This window comes from Papio anubis, chromosome 3 (assembly GCF_008728515.1).
Source record: "Papio anubis isolate 15944 chromosome 3, Panubis1.0, whole genome shotgun sequence".
Taxonomy (NCBI): Eukaryota; Metazoa; Chordata; class Mammalia; order Primates; family Cercopithecidae; genus Papio; species Papio anubis.
In genome coordinates this window covers 89,989,703-90,011,863 of record NC_044978.1, presented here as the reverse complement: position 1 = coordinate 90,011,863, position 22,161 = coordinate 89,989,703, and the positions used below count along the sequence as shown (strand labels likewise).

The window sequence follows — 22,161 nt, the reverse complement described above, 5'->3', positions numbered from 1 at the left end:
TGTTGTTCCCCTTCATGTGTCCATGTGTTCTCATCATTTAGCTCTCAGAAAGTTTTCAACATAGACAAAAGTGGAGAGAAAAGTATAATGAAACTCCATGTATTCATTACCCAATCTAAAAAAATTATAAACATAAAGCCAATCTAGTTTTATTTATTATCTCTTAATTCCCCACTTTCACCTTCCCAGAACTAATTTTAAACAATTTCTAAAGATCATATGATTCTGTTCATAAACACTAGTTGTTATTATTATTATTTAACATAGGGAATATTCATATATGTAACAGGTACAAAGGCTGTAATATTTAAAGCTCTTTTATGTTCCCGTATTAAATGTAAATATTTGTTTAAACTCATGGCTTTCCTTGGTTCATCAAATCAGGTAATAAATTAACCAGACAGGTTCACATTCAATCAGATAGCATTCCAAATTGCTCCTGGCATCTTCAAAAGATCAGGATTGTTCGGATGCTGTTAATAACAATAAAACATTAATAAGTATAATTTTCATGATAAATTTAACCAAAGCTCACAAATAAGTTTTGCCTTTTCATTTCAGGATCTGGTCTTCCTTTTTAGACATCCACTTTATTAAGCCTAATTTCTTTTATCCCATCATCCTCTTCCGTTCATAGTGTTAATAATATTTTATACATGTGCTAGTAAACTGGGGGGGAATTCAGGACCCTCACTCACCTTAGGCAGCGTCCTTGTTACTCAGTGGTGCTGTTGAGGAGAATTAGAATGTACCAAGGAGGGAGTCAGGTTTTAGTCTTGGAATAGTCACTGTTCTCAGATCTCCTATAGCTGAGGGCAAAGTTGAGCATCGAAGGAGGGAGTGGGCATCAAAGTTGGTGTGTTGGGATTCTACTTTTTGAGAACCCAGATGTTCTTATTCCTGGATAACTCCAACATGTAGACACCAAGCGGGGGATAAGCCTCAAGGACAGAGCAGTCCTTATCTCAGACATTACTGCTGGAGCTGTGGAACCCCTACTATCAGCAGCTTGCTATGCATAAATGTTTTCTTCACCCAGGACTGGAAGACACCCCTACCTGTGGAAGGAGAATCTCTGTGTCCTTTCCTCACTCTGGGGCAGGGTCACTGCACCTCAACGGGCTAATCGGTCATTGTATCCCCATCCCCTTCCTTCCGCTTCCTTGCTTCTTTGCAGCTGGGTGGTAGGAGGGCCTGCCTTCTCTTGTGCTTCCTATGCCCATACGGTGGACACACCTGATGAGGCCCAACTTCTGCCTTCCCTATTGCCACCTTTCCATCTGTGTGGGCAGTCTGACGGTATTCTCAGTGGGCTAGAGAAGGAGCAGGAAGCCTCACTCTGGCTGATTACCAGGGAAGCCTCCTTGGAGAATGTGGGAGACTTGCCCATAAAGCAATGCAGCATTTTCCACCTGGCTGCCACTTAGCATTCCTTATGGGTGTGTTCCATAATTGAGAATTCTGGGAGAAAAAGTTTGTGTTAGAGGATATGAGTACAAGGGTGTGAGGCTCAAACCCCACTCCAACCTCTAACTCCTAACTTGAGGAGTATTCCTTATGGGGATATTGAGATTGTATAAAATATTGCAGGGCTTATATACTAAGTTTACATGGTGTAGCTTAAAAAATAATGCTTGTATTTTCTTTTTATTGAACTTCCTTTTGATATGTTGTCACTGACACGTTTGCAAATTGGGGAGTTCATGTCAGTGGGGATATTTCCTCAGGTTTCTTCCCCAAGAAGTAGTCTGGGTCCTCACACCATGAAACTATCTTCTTCTTCTGCAACATTTATTCCCTGCTTCAAATCCCAGTTAATTTTACTTTAGCCTTTTCCTCCTCTCTTTTGTTGTGTCTTCTCTTTTCATTTCTTCTTTGTCCTGCATCTCCTCTATGTAACATTGTTCCTAATGTTTTTGACCTTTGTTTCTATTGATCAAGGCTGTGCTTGAATATTTTACCTAGAATCATTTATCCTAGTCTTACTAATCCCCCAAACCCTAAGAATCTTCCAGGTGGAGCATTTCTATACATCAGTTCCTGGAATCCCTGACGTGGGAGACTATATAACTATAATAGTGGATCAGAAGGTATCTTATAGGAACTCCATGGCAAAGCAAGGGAATGAGACAGTTGGGGCATCCTTTACATGTCTGATCCCTGCCACTCTCTGTTCACATAGCCATGGTTTTCACCCCATTCTGATTGTGAAGGGTCTTGGGTAGGCACTCTGTGTCAAACTGCAGAACACCACGGTGCCAAACTCAGGGGTACACTGTACTAGAGGGATCTAACATTATACTATGCAGAAACCTCTCTTTCTAGGGAGCAGCCCCAACTGAGTTAATGGTTTTTGAAATGGAAATTGTATGAATTTATACCACCATTCTATATTGTAACAGTGTACAGATGTGCATTATTGAAATGGAAGCCTTTTCCCTCTGAAATAGCCACTATTCAATCTTTTAAGCACATCTAATACCTGGGATGTGCAAAATGTCAGAAAAAACAAGTTGGTTAGTTCTTAACATAAAAAAAAAAAGAATCATTGTAAATGTTTTTTAAATCATTCAATCATCTATTAGTAATGTACCTTTTTCCTTGGTTCATTAGGTCGAATGCCTCACTGAGTTTGTCAAAAGGCAGGGTATGGGTCACCAATGCATCCAGATTGAATTTCTTATTCTTATAGTCAGTGACCAGCTTTGGGATAGAATCTACACTTTTCCAACCTGTAATGTGGACAAAATGCAAAATAAAGACATGCACTTGACACAAAGTAGTTTAATCAGCATTTGCTGAATGAATGAAATTATTAGGTCAGATTTGGTTTGTTTCAAATAGATTAAACTCCTTCCATCTTTAATTTTCTGCACTTATATCTACTTTAAAAATTTTCTTTATAAGAAAAATTTAAGATTTTTTCCGCTCTATATAACAAATTATCTCAATTAGGTCAATGTTTATTTTTTGTTCCTCCATGTTGGTTCATTCAAATGCAAATTAAATTTCAATTTGCAAATTATAATTACCTTTTTATATAAATTACTTATAAGTAATTAATAGTTTTTATGTAGTGTTTGGATATGCTCTAAGGATTCAATGTTTGAGTAAATTATTTTTATTTCCTTTCAATAATCTTCACTCTAAGAATTTCAGAACTACTAGGAAAAATATTTAAAGCTATGAAGAAAAAAAAAACTGACCCCCAAAGAATGTTCCATTTATAGTACGGCCGATTATTAGCTCCTCTGGAAAAATAGTCAATCCTTTGCTACCAGCAGCTACTCCAATGAAAGTACATGTTCCCCAGCCTGCGGTTGTACAGTCCAGGGCTGCTTTCTGTAAGATCGAACACAAAAGACTACTTGAGTCAGTGGAAAAGTAGAATATGAACTCCACTGTGGGAATGTACAATGCTTTAGAAAAAAATTAATGCAACTCTGCCTGTAAGATAATGGGATTCAAGCTAATGACATCATAGTATCATTGTAGATTGAGCCTTGAGGGCCAAGTGTTCCATTACAGATAGAATGTTCAGTACAGTCTGGGTGTAGGTGACTCATACCTGTAATCTTAGAACTTTGGGAGGCCAAGGTGGGTGGATCACTTGAGGCCAGGAACTCAAGACCAGCCTGGCCAACATGGCAAAACCCCGTCTCTACTAAAAATACAAAAATTAGCTGGGTGTGGTGTTGCCTGCCTGTAGTCCCGGCTACTTGGGAAGCTAAGGCTGGATAATTGCCTGAATTCGGGAGGAGGAGGTTGCAGTGAGCCGAGACTGCACCACTGCACTCCAGCCTGGGTGACAGAGTGAGACTCTGTCTCAAAAAAAAGAAAAAAAATTAGTAAAATGAAGATAAAGATGTCTAAAAAATCAGCATACATTTGTGTGTAAGTAAATAAGTTTTATATTTGCCTCTGATAAATGTTTAAAGTGTCAGAGTTTGGCACAAAGGTTGTGAAACTATAAACCCAGCCGAATCTATCTTTGTGTGACTTTTTTTTGACAAATAAGACTAGTTTAAAATTGTTAGGTCAATAACAGCAACTGAACCACCTAATTTATCAGCAAAATCCCTATGTGTTTAACTTTAAGTTTCTTACTTAGGTTTTCACCTAATGTTCAGATTTTAAAAATAGTTAACATGGTGGCTCATGCCTGTAATACCAGCACTTCGGGAGGCCAAGGCAGGTGGATCACTTCAGGTCAGGAGTTCAAGACCAGCCTGGCCAACATGGAGAAACCCTGTCTCTACTAAAAATACAAAAAAGTAGCCAGGCACGGTGGCGTGTGCCTGTAGTCCCAGCTACTCAGAAGTCTGAGGAAGGACAATTGCTTGAGCCCGGGAGGTGGAGGTTGCAGTGAGCCAAAATCGTGCCTGAACTCCACCGGGCGACAGAGTGAGACTCCATGTCAAAAAAAAAAGTTAACAAGGAAATAACCTTAAATAATGACTAATTCTGCATAATATCTCAGTTATCAAAAGTTATCTAGATACCTGTTAAAAATGAAAAAGTATATGTAAATGAAATAAATGCTTATAAGTGGACTTTGTGTAATATAAAATCTGAAAATTATTTTAAATTAAATAATAAATGCTGGATGTGTGAGTCATTTCCAGTTAAAAAATTGTGATATAGGAAAACATGTTTCTAAAATTGTGAGATGATTTCATCTATAAAATGCTTACATCTAACAGTTCAGGATTTCTTGCTTTCTAAGTTTTCATGAAAATTTAAGGTTATTAGGAATAAGAATTCTAATTCATATATAAATATATAATTGTATTCTCTTTTTTTTTGAGGCAGTCTCACTCTGTTGCCCAGGCTACAGTGCAGTGGCGTGATCATAGCTCACTGCAGCCTCAACTTCCTGCAGTTTCTCACCTCACCCTCCCAAGTAGCTGGTACTACAGGTGTGTGCCACTACACCTGATTAATTTTTGTATTTTTAGTAGAGATGGGTTTTTGCCATGTTGCCCAGACTGCTCTTGAACTCCTGGGCTCAAGCAATCTGCCCACCTCAGCCTCCCAAAGTGTTGGAATTATAGGCGTGAGCCACTGTGCCTGGCCTGTATTCTTATTAAAAAATAATTTTATATAATTTGGAGATTATTTTAAAGTTATTTATTAAAAAAGATGAAAAAAGTAAGTAGGGGAGAGAAATATACAGTTATAAATATAAAAATGTATTTTTAATAAAATAATTTAATAATATTTATTTTAATAAAATATGAATTATTCATATATTTCATATAAAATTTGATATAAAATTTCATATAAAAATTTCATATAAATAATTTCATATAAAAAAGAATCTTATGGTAAAATCTTGTCCTAAAATAAAATGACTGATTATTTAAAAAGAAAAAAATTAGGATAAGTCAAAAGTCCAGGCATATCATAGACCATCTGTGTAAGTCATAATAAGGTTCATGGAGAGGAATTTATAAAAAAATTTTGTATGGGATTAAATTTGCTATAATTAAAAGAGGATTATTTAGAATAGTCTTTCTAAGATTATTCCCCTATGTTAAAACAAAGTTTCTTTACAGTATTGATTTGCTCTTAATAAAATTAAAAGAAATTTAACTTTTAATTTTATAATTTGTTTCTTTTGAAAACTTCTCAAAATCATATGTCAGAAGTTCAACTTTTGCTATCTCCCTGCTTTCAGCTTTGTCTCCCCTTGGACTGATATAACTCTCTTCTTTAGCCTTTTCATCAGTTATTATTAGTTTTTTCCTCCAGTTCTAACTATTCTTACGGCCTGATACTAAAATGTTTTATCTTAAAGGTCTAGGAGTGAATGTTTTCCTCCAGTACAACTTGATTCTGTACTCTTGGCTTTTCTTGATATGTTTAAATTTTTCAATGTAATGAGAAAATTTCTCATGCAGCTACTAAGAATTATGTATTTTCCTGCTGTACTCATAATCCTGAACACACTTTTCCCGTGTCTGATTAAATTCAAGCACTTTTCCCATCAGGTTTATTGAAATGGGCCTCTTTCCCTTTCTGGTAACTGACTTAAGAAACAACATTATACATTTTATCAAAATAATTCCCATGTTGTCTATATTAGGTTTTTAATTGCTTTAAAAAACAGGGTTAAGGTTTTTACATCCATATATCTTTATGTATTGCCTTTAAAGTCTTTTGATGATATATTTGGCTCAATAACTATTGCTTTACAGTGACCTATGGTTCTGTTTTAATCAAATGTTTTGAGGCCTTTAACATTTTTGACAAACACTTGCAAAATTAAATTCTAAATTAAGTCTCTGACTTATTGCTGGGGCTTATCAAAGCTATAAAAAATTAATCACTGAAAAGTTATAAAATCTTTCTGTATCCAGTATCACTACCTTCAGCTCCTTAAAAGGGTCCTTAGCAGGTGTTAGTAAATAATCCTTGTGCTGGTAAGTTACAGGGTGTTGACCCTTGGTTTAGAGGGTTAGAGGTCATTGAAACCTAGAAACATAGCTTTTCCTAGTTATAGAAACTTTTGGTAGGAGAGTAGATAACTCATCTTTTGATGATTAAGTAAATCCTTCTCTTTCCAAGGATTTATTTGGATTTTCTAATGTAATTCTGTTCCATAACTGAAAATGACTTTCATGATATACTAAAGTCAGTTTAATGATAGAAGATGCTAACTTTTAGGTCAGTGGTTCTCAGCTTGAGAAATTAATTTTTAAAATGTTGTCAGTGGGCCCCCAGCACACAAGAATATCCTGGGTATGGCGCATTCATTGGTATTAAAAAAGCAACAAAACAACAATGAAAAACCCTTGAGGAAATTCTAACATATAGCTAGTGTTGAGAATCTCTGTACAAGAAAAATAAGGTGAATAGGCTAAATTTTAGTGTTTGTAAATAAATGAGCCATGGGAAGCGGGGTGATGGATGTGGCATGCTGCACACTGCAGGTACTAACATCAATTCAAAAGCAGGGCCTGAAGCCTTCAACACAGGTGAGCAGTGCCAGATATGGAGCCCTTGATGCATGCATTTTCAATAATAGCTAATGTTTATTGTGTGCTTAGTACCTGCCAGATACTGTTTTCAGCAGTTTGCATATATTATAATGAAACTGTTCAGAGAAGAATGACTGAGGAACAGCAGCCTGTGGCTGTCATCACAAGTCTTCCTGGGTCTCATTCTCTTCTGGGGAATACACCAGTTGTGTAAGAACCAAGGGGGAAGAACCAGCACAAAACTTGCTTCTGGGAAGTATAGAATTTTATGCTTTATATCTTGCCTAGAGGATGGCTTGGGAGCTAGGCTGAGTGAAGGTGTAAGTAAAAGGAATAACATCACAACTACTTCATGGCTCTCACTAATGAAATAAGAAAAATCCATAGGCAGATAATTCAGTTGATGAATTCTTTGGTCATTTCATTAAAAACAAAAACAAACAAACAAACAACACAAAACAAAACTCCCTAAATCTGCTTAGTGTCTTTGAGTAAATACACATTAGGTGATTATTTGCTGACTCTCTGGAGAATTAGGCTGGGCACTCCAGCAAGGTAACTTTTCAGTATATTGCCTGTAGTTGTAGTTGGTTCTTCATTCCACTTTTTGGAGTAGAATAGACAGGCCGGCTTCATAAGTGTGCAACCAGTGCAGTCACTGAGGGCACTGTAGCCTGTCCTGAGTCGGGAAGAAATCAGAATGATACAACATTGCAGTGTTCAGGAAAAAAAGGTGATTTAAATTTTGTGGTATGGTTTTTTTGAAATATAGAAAATTTCAAATGTGTAATTTGGACCTAATTTTGCAACCTATTTATTGAGATCTGATGGACAGAGCTGGGCTGTGTGCAGGTTGCTAGCCTCTCCCTGTTCTACTTTAATATGGGAGCGAATGTGTTGTAGCTATTAGGAAACACCAGTCACCCTCTCTTATTTCCTCCTCTAGATCTGCCTTCTGTTTATTTTTTTGTGGGGGGAGGGCTCACTTCTCATAAAACACAATTCTTTTAAAATGTTCATTTCTAAGTTTTCTCTTTATTTTTTGCTGCGTTTCATATAGAAGAATGAACAAATATTAGTAACATTAATATTAAGGACTAATAGAAATAGTTATTTACACATTAAACATTACTTACAATAGATTATTATATAATGTATAGTATCTAAGTGTTAACAAATAGTATTTATTATCTGTAAACATGTTAAATATATCAATACATGCACATATTGTTTATTAATTTTAAATATTATATACTGTTATAGAAAAGATATTCTACATTATTAACAAATATTAATATTAATGACATGTATATAATGTATAAGATAGCTAAGCCAAAGAGGTGTTTTTCCTATTTATTCATTGCAGTTAGTTAATTCATCCCTTTATATCTTTTGCTAAAGAATGCTGTCACTTAATGCACTTGTCATTTTATTTGATTTCATAGTCAAAAGGAACATTTCTCTAATTAATTAAAAATGAAGAAACCCCTAAAATTGTCTCCAAGGAATAGGAATTGGAATTATCATAGAAAACAAAATTAGAAAATATTGTCTCCAGACAAATAATATTGAGCTTTTTAAAGGGATCTCAAAAGAAAAATCAGCATCTACACATAATGCTGGCATGGCTTCTTATCACAAGAGAAGATTGAACTCACCAAGATAGTACTGGCATTTGGGGGGACACATGCATGGGCATTGAAAGAAATGGAGTATAGCTGAGGAAATGGGAAATGATTTGTGGCTTATACTTCTACTCCACTGTCATCCATTTGAAAGTACTAAGAAGGAATGGTTATAGTTGCCATAATAAACATAACCCACTTTCCCCTATTATTTAACAGCCAAAGAATAAATTGAAAACATAAACCAAGAAAAAAATATACATACCATGGTTTCAGATCCACCTGCACAGTCAAGAGCAAAATCCACACCTCCCTTGGTCAATTCAATGATAACCTCCTGGATGGGTTTATGTAGGTCTCTAGGATTGAGGCAATCAGTGGCTCCCAGGGCTTTAGCCTTTGCAAACTTCTCGCTGTTGATGTCAATACCTATGATTCTGGAAGCTCCTGCCGCTTTACAACCCATTACAGCAGAAAGACCCACACCTCCTAGGCCAAAGACAGCACAAGTCGAGCCAGGGGTGACCTGCAAGCAGAAAAATTGTAAAATAACTTTTAAAGTAGCTAGTCCCACTTTTTTCGTTTTAAGGGGCAGGAGGAAGTGGGGGCATGAACATATGAATTAAGGACAGCCTGCTATTAAACTCTATGATATAGCCAATGGAGGAAATCTGCCAATGTGAAAATGGATGCATTACTACCTAAATTTGGAGAATTATTTAATGTTCATTAAGATTATAAGAAACAAACCCAAGTAAAAATAATTCCCTTGTTTTACTTTTTCCCTTCAGTGTTAGAACAAAATTTGAAAACCCACACATTCTGAAGGGTTTATTGCTTTCCTTTTAAAATTGGATCACTAGTAATTTGACATCTATATTTCTAATAGGCCTCATTTGGTTGTATTAATATTACAGTGATTTACTTGATCACTCCAAATCACCAGTTTGGAATGAAGTCCAATTTGTTTTACATGGCATGAAAGGATTTTTATTGTCTGACCTCTGTCTACCTTCCAACTTCATCACCATGATATTCCCAGTACAAGAACTGCGAACAGATTGTTGCACTTCTCCTCATGCTGTAGTTGACGCTGTTCCCTCAGACTGATGTACTTTTCATCTTATTTTCTTTAATTAAAGTATAACCTATACTCCTAGGCCTGACTTCAAGGACATTCTCTCTATGAAACTTTTCTTGATTCTTTAATCAGAAATCAATGCTTATCATTTTGTTTTTCTTGTATCATATAATTTATAACCTACCTTGATTGTGTGTGTATGTGTGTTTCTTTAAAAGACTACATTTTATGAAGGCAGAAACTTTTTAAATTCCTGTTCTACTTTAATATGGGAGCTAATGTGTTGTAGCTCCCATTATGGAGCTACATGAAAGGGTCTTCTGTAGAGTCTTTAATAAATGTTTGTTTCATTGCATTAAATGGAAGTAATAGATAAGATGGTAAGAAAAGATGCTATAACTGGAATATGTTATTCTACAGACTAGTATAGTGATAGAAAAATACTACATAGAGAGATACTTAATATTTCCTAATGAGGATGCAAAGCTGTTAGTATTAAAACATAAACAAAAGGAAAAGAGAAAATCTGCTCAAGGTAAGTATTAATACATTCTAAATTGGAAACAAAATTACTGAGCAACAGGTAAACTGCAATATTTTCATTATTTATCTATATTAGGTATGCACACCTCTGGCTTTTGCTACTCAGGGGAAATAATATATATGTGTATATATATTGCAAATAGTAAGAATATTGTTCTTATGATGGCTTCTTTACTATAATGTTGTGGCATGTGTTCAGTATGTTTCTTAATATATTTCTCCAGAGTCTCAGTTAAAAAGAGCCTGTGAGTCTCTTAGGAAGTGGAAATGCATTTTTCCCATTGCAGCAGTGTAACTACTAGTTGGATTCTCAGGCTAACTCACGACAGTGTGTAAATAGAATATGCTGCATTACTTGTATTATGCAACTAGGCCCCTGTGTATAAAAGTGCATTTGCTCGCAGAACTTTGGTGGGGTCACTATAAATTGCCCCCACAATTTGCAAGTAGGTCTACACACAGTGGATGATTATCTGTCTGCAAGTACCACTGTTAGAGGATATTTCCACTCTTCCAAAGGTCTCTGTGTAATGTTGTTTAATTGGCAGATACAAGCACATCAAAAAGAAATAGGGGTTCTGGTGATGCTAGTATGTTCTCAATAATTATACAGAGAGGTTGCTTCACTTTTCTTCCCAGAAGTAAGTTAAATTTTATCAAAGCTCTTGCCTTTTGAATAGAATTACTGATACTTCACTTTCCTTAATTTCTTCCTATCAGATTCATTTCTCTCTGAGCATCCCATGAGGTGGCTTAGCAGCTAGAATCTCCTCCTTTACAGTGGGAAGAATAGCTCCTGGAAATTTAGGTCGACTTTGACTGGATTTAAAAGAAAGCTGTACAATTCCACTTCTGGATATATAACCAGAGGAAACGAGCTGTGCATACCCATGTTCAATGAAGCATTATTCACAATAGCCAATATGTAGAACCAATCCTTAAACAAAAGGAAGAGAGAAAATCTGCTCAGGGTAAGTATTAATACATTCTAAATTGGAAACAAAATTACTAAGCAACAGGTAAACTGCAATACTTTCCTTATTTATCTATAATATTAGGTATGCACACCCCTGGCTTTTGCTCCACAAATAGATGAATAGATAAGAAAAATGTGGTATGTGTATACACAATGGAGTACTACTTAGACTTTAAAAAAGGAGAAAATCCTGTCATAGTGAAAACATGGATGAACCTGGAGGATATTATGTTAGGTGAAATAAGCCAGGCACAGAAAGACAGATACTGCATGATCTCACTTGTATGTGGAATCTAAAAAAGACAAACTCATAGAAGGAGCGACTAGGCTGGTGGTTACCAGAGTCTGGGGGAATAAATGAGGAGTGGGATGATGTTGGTCAAAGGATACAAAGTTTCGGTTAGAGAGGAGGAATAATTTCTGGAATTTCATTGTACCCTATGGTGACTATAATTAATAATAATGTATTGTTTATCTGAAAATTGCTACGATAGTAGATTTTTAATGTTCTCACCACAAAAATATTAGTATATGAAGTGATAGGTACATTATTAGCTTGATTTAATTATTCTACAATGTATACATATATCAAAACATTACATTATACTTCATAAATATATAAAAAATTTTTTCAATTAAAAATAAGTAATTAAGAAAGAAAGCTGTAGCTGAATCTCTAGAGCTAATGGCCCTTAAAAGGACTAGCGTAGTAGAAGAGGATGGACTGCATGGAGCCCAGCAGAGGAAGACTTGAAGAGTGATACTTCTTCCCTGAATCTCTAGCACCATACAGCAGAAAACAGGCTTTGACTGCCATGTGCACATCTGCTGTCAGCTCCACCCAGCTACTAGTATCCTTCTCTGATTGTAGATTGGTTTCTAATACAATTTTTAAATTTGTGTATTAATGAGTAATTGTGCGGATGAATACATTTTTAAAGGGAGATAACATGCTGATAGCAAAGAGTAGCATTTTTGTCTATGTAGCAGATAAAATTCTCAATGAAGAGTCATACTTTGGTATCTTGGCTACTAGATCAACCTCTTACTGTGGTGAGGCTGACTTTGTTTCCTTGACACTGAACAACTCTAGGTAACCTGATAAAAAGGACTTTCTGGTTTACAAAGCCGAGGACCAGGCCTCACCAGGATGTTTTAAGGGTTTCACATGCACCTGGTTTTATTTGTTCATTCATTGAAAAATTATCAAGCTCCTATTATGTGCCAGGGACAATTCCAGCCTCCAGAGCTATCACAATGAATAACAGAGAGTTCTTGCCCTCAAGGAACAAATAGTACAATAGGACAGAAAAATACATGGGAGATTTCTCTATAGTGTGATAAGAATGAAGACAGAGGCTGGCGGTGGCTCACGTCTGTAATCCTAGCATTTTGGGAGGTAAAAGTGGGAGAACTGCTTGAGCCTAGGAGTTCAAGACCAGCGTGGGCAACATAGGGAGACCCTGTCTCTATAAAAAATTAAAAAAATAGCCAGGCATGGTAGTGCATGCCTGTAATCCCAGCTACTTGGAGGACTGAAGTGGGAAGTTCGCTTGAGCCCAGGAGGTCAAGGCTGCAGTGAATCATGATCATGCCACTGCATTCCAGCATGGGCAACAGAGTGAGACCCTGTCTCAAAAAAGAAAAAAAATTTGGGGTGAAAACTGGGAGGGACACCCAAAGCATACCTGAGAACCTGAAGTAGATCTCTGAGAGGAAGTGATAAGTGGAGTCAGCCTGAAGGAGGCAGGGTGGTCTTCTCTGCACTGTTGCTGGAAGCCAAGTGTGGAAAGCCCAGAGACCACAGTGACTGAAGCCTGGAGACTCAGAGTGGAGCCAAGGGAACAGTGCACAGCGGAAAGGGAGAAGTAGGAAGTCACTGTAGCCTACTGAGGAATTTGACCTCACCCTGAGGGAAAAATGAAATAATGCAGGAAAAATAAAATCTTCAGACTTGTTGTTTGAAAGACCACTCTGGCTGCATTTTGCAGTTTTGAGTCAGGAATAAAGGTTGATGTCAGGGAGGTTCAAATAAGGAGGTTATTTGAGATGTCCAACTGTGAGATCCGTCTTTGATATCTCTCTAGTTCTAGATCAGATGCTTTGTAAGAGTCTCTAAATTCTAACTTGGGATTCTAGGGACACATCTGGTCAACATCAGGGCTGCTACCAGAGACCCTCCTTTGAAGCTACAAAGGAACAGGATGAGAAGCAGAAATGAACTACTACTGATTGAAGGAGAGAAATCTGTAGCATCAGGGAGAAGACAGGGGTGGTTGTGTGAAGATGGAAGTGAGTTTCTGTCATTTTTATTGCCCTTTGATGGAGTCACCTGTCCTAGGATGAGCATTCATCCTTAGGAGACATATTTAAACAGGCTGTATTTGAATCAGGGATGATCTATAATCTAACATGTTAGTATAGTATAAGAACATATGCTGGGCGCCAATTATATGTAGGCTACTGGGCCAGATGTTTTACATATATGATGTGATTCAATTATCCCCATGAGTATTTTTAGTAGATATTATTCTAGAAGGGTTAAATAACTTGCCTAAAATCACAGAGGTAATAAATGACACAGCCAAAGTTTAGAGATAACAGGTTCATCTGTATCACACTGCCTCCCAGTAACTTCTGTTTTACACAAACTGGTGTTTAACCATTTACCTTGGCATTGTTGATTGCAGCCCCATAGCCAGTTGAAAACCCACATCCAAGCAGACAAACTCTCTCTAAATTTGCATCATCATCTATTTTGGCAAGATTAGTATCTGACACTACAGTGTACTGAGAGAATGTACTGGTTCCCAAGAAATGGTAAACTGGTTTTCCTTTGCAGGTAAACCTGCTGGTTTTGTCTTCCATTAGTTGTTGATCACTAGCAGGACTTTTAAGATTACTAGAAAATTAAAAAAGAGAGAGAGAGAGATACAAATAAAGAGGAGTTACAATAAATGGAAGACTGATCATTTTCCTACAAAATATATTGAGCATTATACATCTTTCATGACAATTTACACGACAGAAAAATTAGGGAAACAACAAGACTTTTCACAAAATATAGTTTGTTGAAAGCATTTTAAAGATAACAACAACAATTTTTTTAAAGTGACAGGGTCTCGTTTTGTCACTCAGGCTGGAGTGCAGGGAATAAACTTTTTTTTTTTTTTTTAGACGAAGTTTTGCTCTTGTTGCCCAGACTAGAGTGCAGTGGCACAATCTCAGCTCACTGCAACCTCCGCCTCCTGGGTTCAAGCAATTTTCCTGCCTCAGCCTTCCGAGTAGCTGGGATTATAGGTATGCATCACCATGCCCGGCTAATTTTGTATTTTTAGTAGAGACAGGGTTTCTCCATGTTGGTCAGGCTGTTCTCAAACTCCCGACCTCGGGTGATCCTCCAGCTTCGGCCTCCCAATGTGCTGGGATTACAGGCATAAGCCACCGCACCGGCCAGGGAACAAACTTTTTTTGAATGCTTTTGTGTACCAGAAATGCTTTTAAGGGCTTTACATGTATTAACTCTTAAAAATTTTTATTATGGAAAATTTGAACATGTTTAAAGTAGAAGGAATAGTATAATGAACCCTTATGTGTCTGTGTCCCAGCTCCAGTAACCATCAACTCATGGCCAATCAAGTTTCACCTATTATTCCTTCACAATACCTGCTCCCTCCCCTACACTGGAATATTTTGCAGCAAATCCCAGATATCACTATTTCATCTGTAAATACATTAACATGTGTCTCTAAAGGATTCTTTTAGGTCCACATATTTGTCGTCTCTTAATTATCTTAAATTATAGATCCCTTCTCTCTCTCTCTCTCCTTGCAATTTGTTTGTTGAAGAAATTGAATCATTTGTCTTGTAGAGTTTTCCTCACTCTGGATTTTGCTCATAACATTCCTGTAATATGGTTAAACATATTTCTGTATCCCTGTATCCCCTCATAAATTAGTATTTTTGATGTAAACACTTGATCTGATTCAGATTTTATATTTTTGTGGTAATACTTTATAGGTGGTATTGTATATTTTATTTGGAATATATAATTATCTCTCTTTTTATAACATTAGAAAGAATTTATTGGCATTGTCTAAATCCATTATTTCATTAAAACTTTGCAAAAAATATTAGTTCTTTGAATGTCTAGAACAAATCTATGAAGCAGGCATTATTTTGATCCTCATTTTTTAGATGAAAAAATTGAGGCACAGTAATAGATGTAAGAGTAGTACAGTTTTAGCTTCTTAAATAACTGCTTTCAACTAGTGTTAAGGAAGAAAGGATCCGTCTGTAGTCTCAGTAAAGCAAAAACAAGATGATTAAGATTGTGGACTCCGGAGCCATACTGCCTGGGTTAAAAACCTGGCTCTAAGACTTATAACTATGTTGCCCTGGGGTAAATCACTTTACTGTGCCTTATTGTTTCCCTCTCTCATCCCTGTAGAAGTATTTATTATTCTGAATTTGGCATTTATTATTTCAGTGATTTATTTATGCTTTTACTACATATACAAATAACCATTAGAAAGTATAGTATTGTTTTTGTATATGACACCTTACTAAATATTCCTTCAGCAATTTGCTTATTTCCCTTAACATTATGTGTGTGAGATTATTTTATGTTAATACATGCAGCTCAAGTTTAGCCATTTTCATTGTTGTGTAGTAGTCCATTGTGCTACTACGTAGCAATTTTAAAATTCATTCTCTTTCTGATGGACATTTGTGCTGTTTTAAATTGCTTACTATAATAAACAGTGTTGCAATGAACATTCCAGCACATGTTTCTTTGTGTGCACTTGCAATAGTATCTTGTACACACCTAGGATTAGAATTAGTACGTGGAAGGTTTGCACCTCTTCAAGGCCATTTAGGTAATGTCAATGTGCTTTCCAAAATATTCATTCAAATTTATACTAACAGTGTAGAGTGCTTACCTGATTTTTCCACAAAAATTTGTGAGTGGACTCAGACAAAACTTGCATTTTCTACATAGAGGTGCATAAAGTGGAATTACTTTGTCACCTAGAAAGAAAGGCCATATGTTGGATGGTGCCTAAGATGTTACTTATAGTTCCTACCAGATAAACCAGTGGAAAACACCTTTTCTTTATAGTACACATTTTATATTCAGTGGAAAGTATAGGTGGCTACAATATTTCATTACCTTACAAGACTGCAGATTCCCCCAAGTATTGCCTATATTGTATTTTTTAAAAAATTACTCTGCTAGGCAGTCAAGCAACAAATCTGTGTTGATATCATCAGACACAGAACTCTGGGACTTTGCTGTCATTGTGACTCTCTGCATCATGACTATTGTTTATTACATTTCCAAACACCATGTATGAAACATAACATCCTTATATAATAGGAGAGGTAAACAATTATAGGCTAGGTATAAACTTTATATCATTGCCATGTTTCACCTTTAGATTCACTTTCAAATTCCACATTTTTCCACTTTTTAATACATTCCAATTTAATCGTGACTTCTGTGCTTCAATGCCTGAGGTCTAATGATGATAATTCACATTTGTTCAACATTTAATACATGCCATGCATGCATTTAATACATACCACGCATGCATTTAATACATAACTATTTACATGTATTATTTCAGAACTTAATTCTCAGAACAACTCTTTTAGATGAGCCCTATTTTTATTCACACTATATAAAACAGAAATCTGAGCTGAATCACAGAAAAGTGGCATAACTGGTCAAGATTACATAGCCAGTAAGTGGCAGAGCTGGGGCTAAAGGGATGATATTGGCCAGACTCCTTCATTGACACAAAATGTTGGGAAGCAATTTGTTTGTACAGTCTTTTTTGGAATGGAAAGGTACTAATGTACCTCTAACTTTGGAGCATTCTCATTCAAAGAGAAAAGAGTGGCATGGTTCATCCAGCCTGCCAAATGAGGATTACATAGCCCATATTCCAGTATCTGGAGGATCTGTTGTAAAATGTGGAGTAAATAATTTCAGCTATTGGTGTGTGCTTCATTTAGGTATTATGTTTATTTTACAAACTTCCAAAAAGACACTTCGGCTAACACTGACATATGTATATTTCTCACTAAAGCTACCTCTAAGTCCTAATTCTTTACATAGTTTGCTGTTAATATTAAAATAGTTTGCATTTTTATATAGAAGTTGTTTTAACATGTCATTAACAAAACCTTTTATTTTACACCAGATGCAGTGGCTCACATGTGTAATCTCAGTGCTTTGGGAGGCTGAGGCAGGCAGATCGCATGAGGTTGGGAATTCAAGACCAGCCTTGCCAACATGGTGAAACCCTGTCTCTACTAAAAATACAAAAATTAGCCAGGTATGGTGGATCATGTCTGTAATCCCAGCTACTCTGGAGGCTGAGGCACAAAAATTATGTGAACTCGGGAGGTGGAGATTGCAGTAAGCCAAGATCGTGCCACAGTCCTCCAGCCTGGGCAACAGAGTAAGACTCTGTTAAAAAAAAAAAAATGTCTGGGCACAATGGCTCATGCCTGTAATCCCGGCACTTTGGGAGGCCAAGGTGGGTGGATCACCTGAGGTTAGGAGTTTGAGACCAGCCTGGCCAACATGGTGAAACCCTGTCTCTACTAAAAATAGAAAATTAGCCAGGTGTGGTGGCACATGCCTGTAATCCCAGCTGCTCGGGAGGCTGAGGCAGGAGAATCGCTTGAACCCAGGAGGTGGAGGTTGCAGTGAGCTGAGATTGCGCCACTGCACTCCAGCCTGGGTGACAGAGCAAGACTCCGTCGCAGAAAAGAAAAGGAAAAACAACACTTTTAATTTTAGATTTAGGGGTACATGTGCAGGTTTGCTATATAGGTAAACTCGTGTCATGGAAGTTTGGTGTACAGATAATTTTGTCACCCGGGTACTAAGCATAGTACCCGACAGTTATTTTTCTGAGCCTCTCCTGCCTCCATCCTTCATCCTTAAGTAGGTCCCAGTGTGCCTGTCATTGCCCCATTTGTGTCCATATGTTCTCATTATTTAGCTCCTACTTATAAGTGAGAACACTCAGTATTTGGTTCTCTGTTCCTGCAATAGTTTGCTAAGAATAATGACTGACAGCTTCCATATTCCTGCAAAGGACATGATCTTGTTCTTTTGTAAGGTGTCATTTGTTAAACATGGAAATTTCAGTTTAAGCTAACCTTGTAACTTTGCTTCATAGGACAGTTTCTCAGTGCTTTATGTAAATAAAATGACCACATTTCCCAGATTTTATTAGACAGTTCTGATTTCAAATATTCTGTCCCATTGCTAGACTGTGATAGATTGTGTGACTCAGTTTTACTTTGGAAAAGATGGTCCCCCTTTGTAAATAGAGATCAATTATAGCATGCCAAGCCAGGACTCTCTCAAGAATTATCTCTGAAATATTGTGACATTTCCATTTTATCTGAATAAAATAAAATACCTGGTTTGAAGTTGGTCACTCCTGGCCCAATACTTTCCACAATCCCTGCAGCCTCATGGCCAACGATCACTGGGAAAGCTAAGCCCTCAAATTTAGAATCGATAACAGTGGCATCAGTATGGCACAGGGAAGTAGCAATGATCTACAAGGCAATTACAGACTTGAATTGTATTTCTGCAACTATATTATTGAACTGGATGTTACATATAATATTAGGCCTGATCTCATTTTGAAACTTTATAAGACTTCTAGAACTCAATAAAAGAATCACCTTTTGAAAAAAAGAACCAATAAAAATGTACTAGGTTAAATTTGTTTTATAATGCATCTTTGTTTTCTACCTTTTGCTGTTGTCAGAAAATCAAAAAAGAGATAGGATTGGCAATTATTGCCTCCAGGAGAGGAAAAATGAAACGTAATAGGGCTTATATTATAGGGTTATTATATTATAGGCTTATTATAGGGTAAATTTACTGAAATAAAGTTAAGGTAATATACCTTTTACAGTTACGAGAACGATATCAAATTAAGGATTGTCTACATTAATTACCAATGCATATCTATATTCTTCTTCAAGGTTCTGTCAATGAGGATGTCCCATTCACTCTCATGTACAGACTCTTAATGTGGGGGTCCTCAGGGAAAATATAAGTCTGGTCAGCTTGGGAAAAATGAGGAAAGTCCAAACTTGCCATCGGTGATCTCACTCCATTCCACGTACTCTCTTCTCCCTGTGACCTACTCCTGTCTCTTCCTCTGGATACCCAGGACCCTTCGGCTGCCCAGAGCAGCATATCAGGTTTTTCTTCTTTGTTGTTTTGGATCAAATTCTCTATCTTCCTTTTAATAACACTTTCAAATAATTAGCAATTGGAAAACAAAAAGAAAACCTAACTAATTCAAATTCAAAGTGAATTCCTTTGTCTGATTCTTAGGGTAAATGATTAATGTTAAGACCAATTAAATTTTAAACCCATTATTCAAAAATTACTAAAATAATGGATAATTTATTCCTTTTTGGGATAATGCCTATTTTTGACTGAACCTAAAAATACAACTTGCCTGTACTAGAAACTCCAAGGCCTCTGAATCATAGCACATAGGATTGACTTGACAGAAGCCATGTCTCCACTTGGGGCCCTGTCTGCTCCCACCCAAGGAAAGTCTCCACTTACCTGAATGCGAACTTCATGAGCCTTGGGGGGAGCTACTTCAACCTCTTCAATGCAAAGGGGCTTGCCTGCTTCCCAGGCGATGGCTGCTTTGCATCTAATAACCTGAAAGAGAGAAAGAAAAGGAAGAAGGAGATAGAGATTTTGACAGGGTTGGGGGTGGGAGAGAGGATATCATGAGAAAAAATTAGAATATATTAATACTATAATTTCATGACAAAGACTTGAAGAGTTTGTGGCTGGATCTTACAGATATTATTTTAAAGACAAGGGATCTTAATGAAAAATAAGAAGTTAAATTCTACATTATAGTCATTACATTTTTTATTTCTTGAAAAATAATAACAGGTGTATTGAAGTTTACCTTAATATAATGCCTCAAGTTTTTCCCTCTATAACAGAGAGGATAGATTTATAGAGTTGGAAAAGGTAGATGGCCTATAAAAATCTATTGAGTGAACTGTTTGAAATCAGCTCTGAATTACCTGAGTCAGATAATTGCTGGAGAATAGATGTGTTTTACATCTTTGCAACTCGAAGTGTGGTCCTCAGACAAGCATTTATTCACATGACTTGGGAATTTGTTAGAGATGAAAGCCCTGCCTCAAATCCACTAACTCAAAATCTGCATTTGAGCAGTGTCCCCAGATAATTCATTAAAAGTCTGAGAAATGAGGCTTACATCATTATCAAATTTATCTGTAGGATATAAATTAAATAAAAATTTGGTCTAATTGTAAGAATTTGGGTAAAGATGAATGAACAGAATTTAAGTTATTGGGATTCTATAATCCCAATTCTTTTCTAGCCTCAAATTATATTTTTAATTTCAAATATAAGCAACATTGAAAGAAAGCAGAAAGAAACAAACCTATAATCTTCAGTTCTAACACTACTATGCTTACATTTGGTATACTTTTCCCAAAGTCTTTGACCACATGAATATCTATTTTTCAATAGTTAAGTAATTTTGAATTATGTTTTTGAATATTATTTATTTTGTTTCAAAGGAAATATATATTAATTATAGGAAGTTTCAAAGTGCCAAGGCATACCTGTTTTTAAAGACAAAAAATAAAATGAAATTCATCTGTAAGCTCATTACCCACTTTATGCTTTTGATGCAAATTCTTTGAATATCCCCAAATAAGATACATTGTCCATAGTATTTTGTAATCTGCTTTTTCTACTTATTAATATACTGTGAATGTTTTCCCATATTCTCCTGCAACGTTATTTGTAACTTATGCATATTCTATTTTAGGGTTACAGCCTAGTTACTTAAATCTCTCTTCTTTTGGCCATTTGAATAATATTAATATTAACTCAACACCCTTGTAATAAACATTTTGGCAATCCACAGTTAATTTCCCTGGAATAAATTCCTGGCATAGGGGCCACTCATATCCTTTTGATCAACTGTAAGTCACTGCTTCCTGAGTTCCTGAAGGAAGCTTCTTTTAGCCAAACATACAAAGACACAGAAAAGCACAAACTGAACAAAGATACAGCTTATTTGCTTACTTTGCCCTTGGTGCCCATTTTTCTTTGGGAAACTGTGTTGGGAGTTTCTTTCTGAGTTAAGAAGGCTTCCACTGCTCCCCAGAGAGTTCTGTGTCCTATAATGAGCCGTCTTTGCATAAATACCATTCATGTTGCATAATTCTCCAATCACTTTCTTTCCTTCTTTGTTGCTGTAATTCACAGCTCTGCCGGCCTCTTACCACGTCATTTGTACTATTGGACTTCAGCTGCAAAGCCCACTACTCTCAGTGAGCTCCAAGATTTTTAAAATTCTTTTTTCCTTAATTGAAAAATATAAAATAATAGAGAAAAGCCCATTAAACGTATAAAGAGGAATTACCAAATAATTATGAAGTAAAGGAAATTTCTACTCCTCAGAATTGCCCATTTAACTTACTTATTCTCCTCCTTCACAACTCTCATAATCATTTCTGCATATTTAGTGGTTTACTACCTATTTATGCTTCTCTATCCAATAGTTTAATCTGGTAAAGCCTTTTTATGAATGGAATCATAGTGTATGTATTGTTTCATGTCTTTTTTCTCCCCTCTACTCTAGTGAGAATCATTCACATTGCCTGTGACTGTAGCTTATTTTCATTACTCTAGAATATTCCACTGTATGAATTGAACATAATTTATTCATCCATTTCCCTTTTTGCTGTTTTTTTTCCTCTTTGCTTGTGATGAATTAGTGGTTACATACACATTCTTTTCATGTACATAGTTGCACATATGCTTGAGTTGCCTTAAAGAAAATTCAGAACTGATATTCAGCCAGTACCCACTATGAAGTCCATGCCAATTATCAA

At 36.2% G+C, this 22,161-nt stretch overlaps 1 protein-coding gene and 1 long non-coding RNA gene across 2 annotated transcripts in view; one reads left to right on the top strand and one right to left on the bottom strand.

The window, feature by feature from the left end:
- The window catches only part of LOC103884516, a 53,063-nt gene that overhangs the window by 15,578 nt on the left and 15,324 nt on the right, over nt 1-22,161 (top strand). The window lies entirely within an intron of this gene.
- ADH4 (alcohol dehydrogenase 4 (class II), pi polypeptide) lies at nt 125-21,456 on the bottom strand. Its single transcript, XM_003898995.4, has 9 exons — nt 21,350-21,456; nt 19,829-19,930; nt 18,654-18,795; nt 16,152-16,239; nt 13,879-14,110; nt 8,874-9,134; nt 3,207-3,342; nt 2,594-2,732; nt 125-473 (listed from the first exon to the last, which is right to left on the bottom strand). Exons 1-9 carry the CDS (start codon nt 21,365-21,367, stop codon nt 449-451), a joined length of 1,143 nt encoding a protein of 380 aa, XP_003899044.1. The 5' UTR covers nt 21,368-21,456; the 3' UTR covers nt 125-448.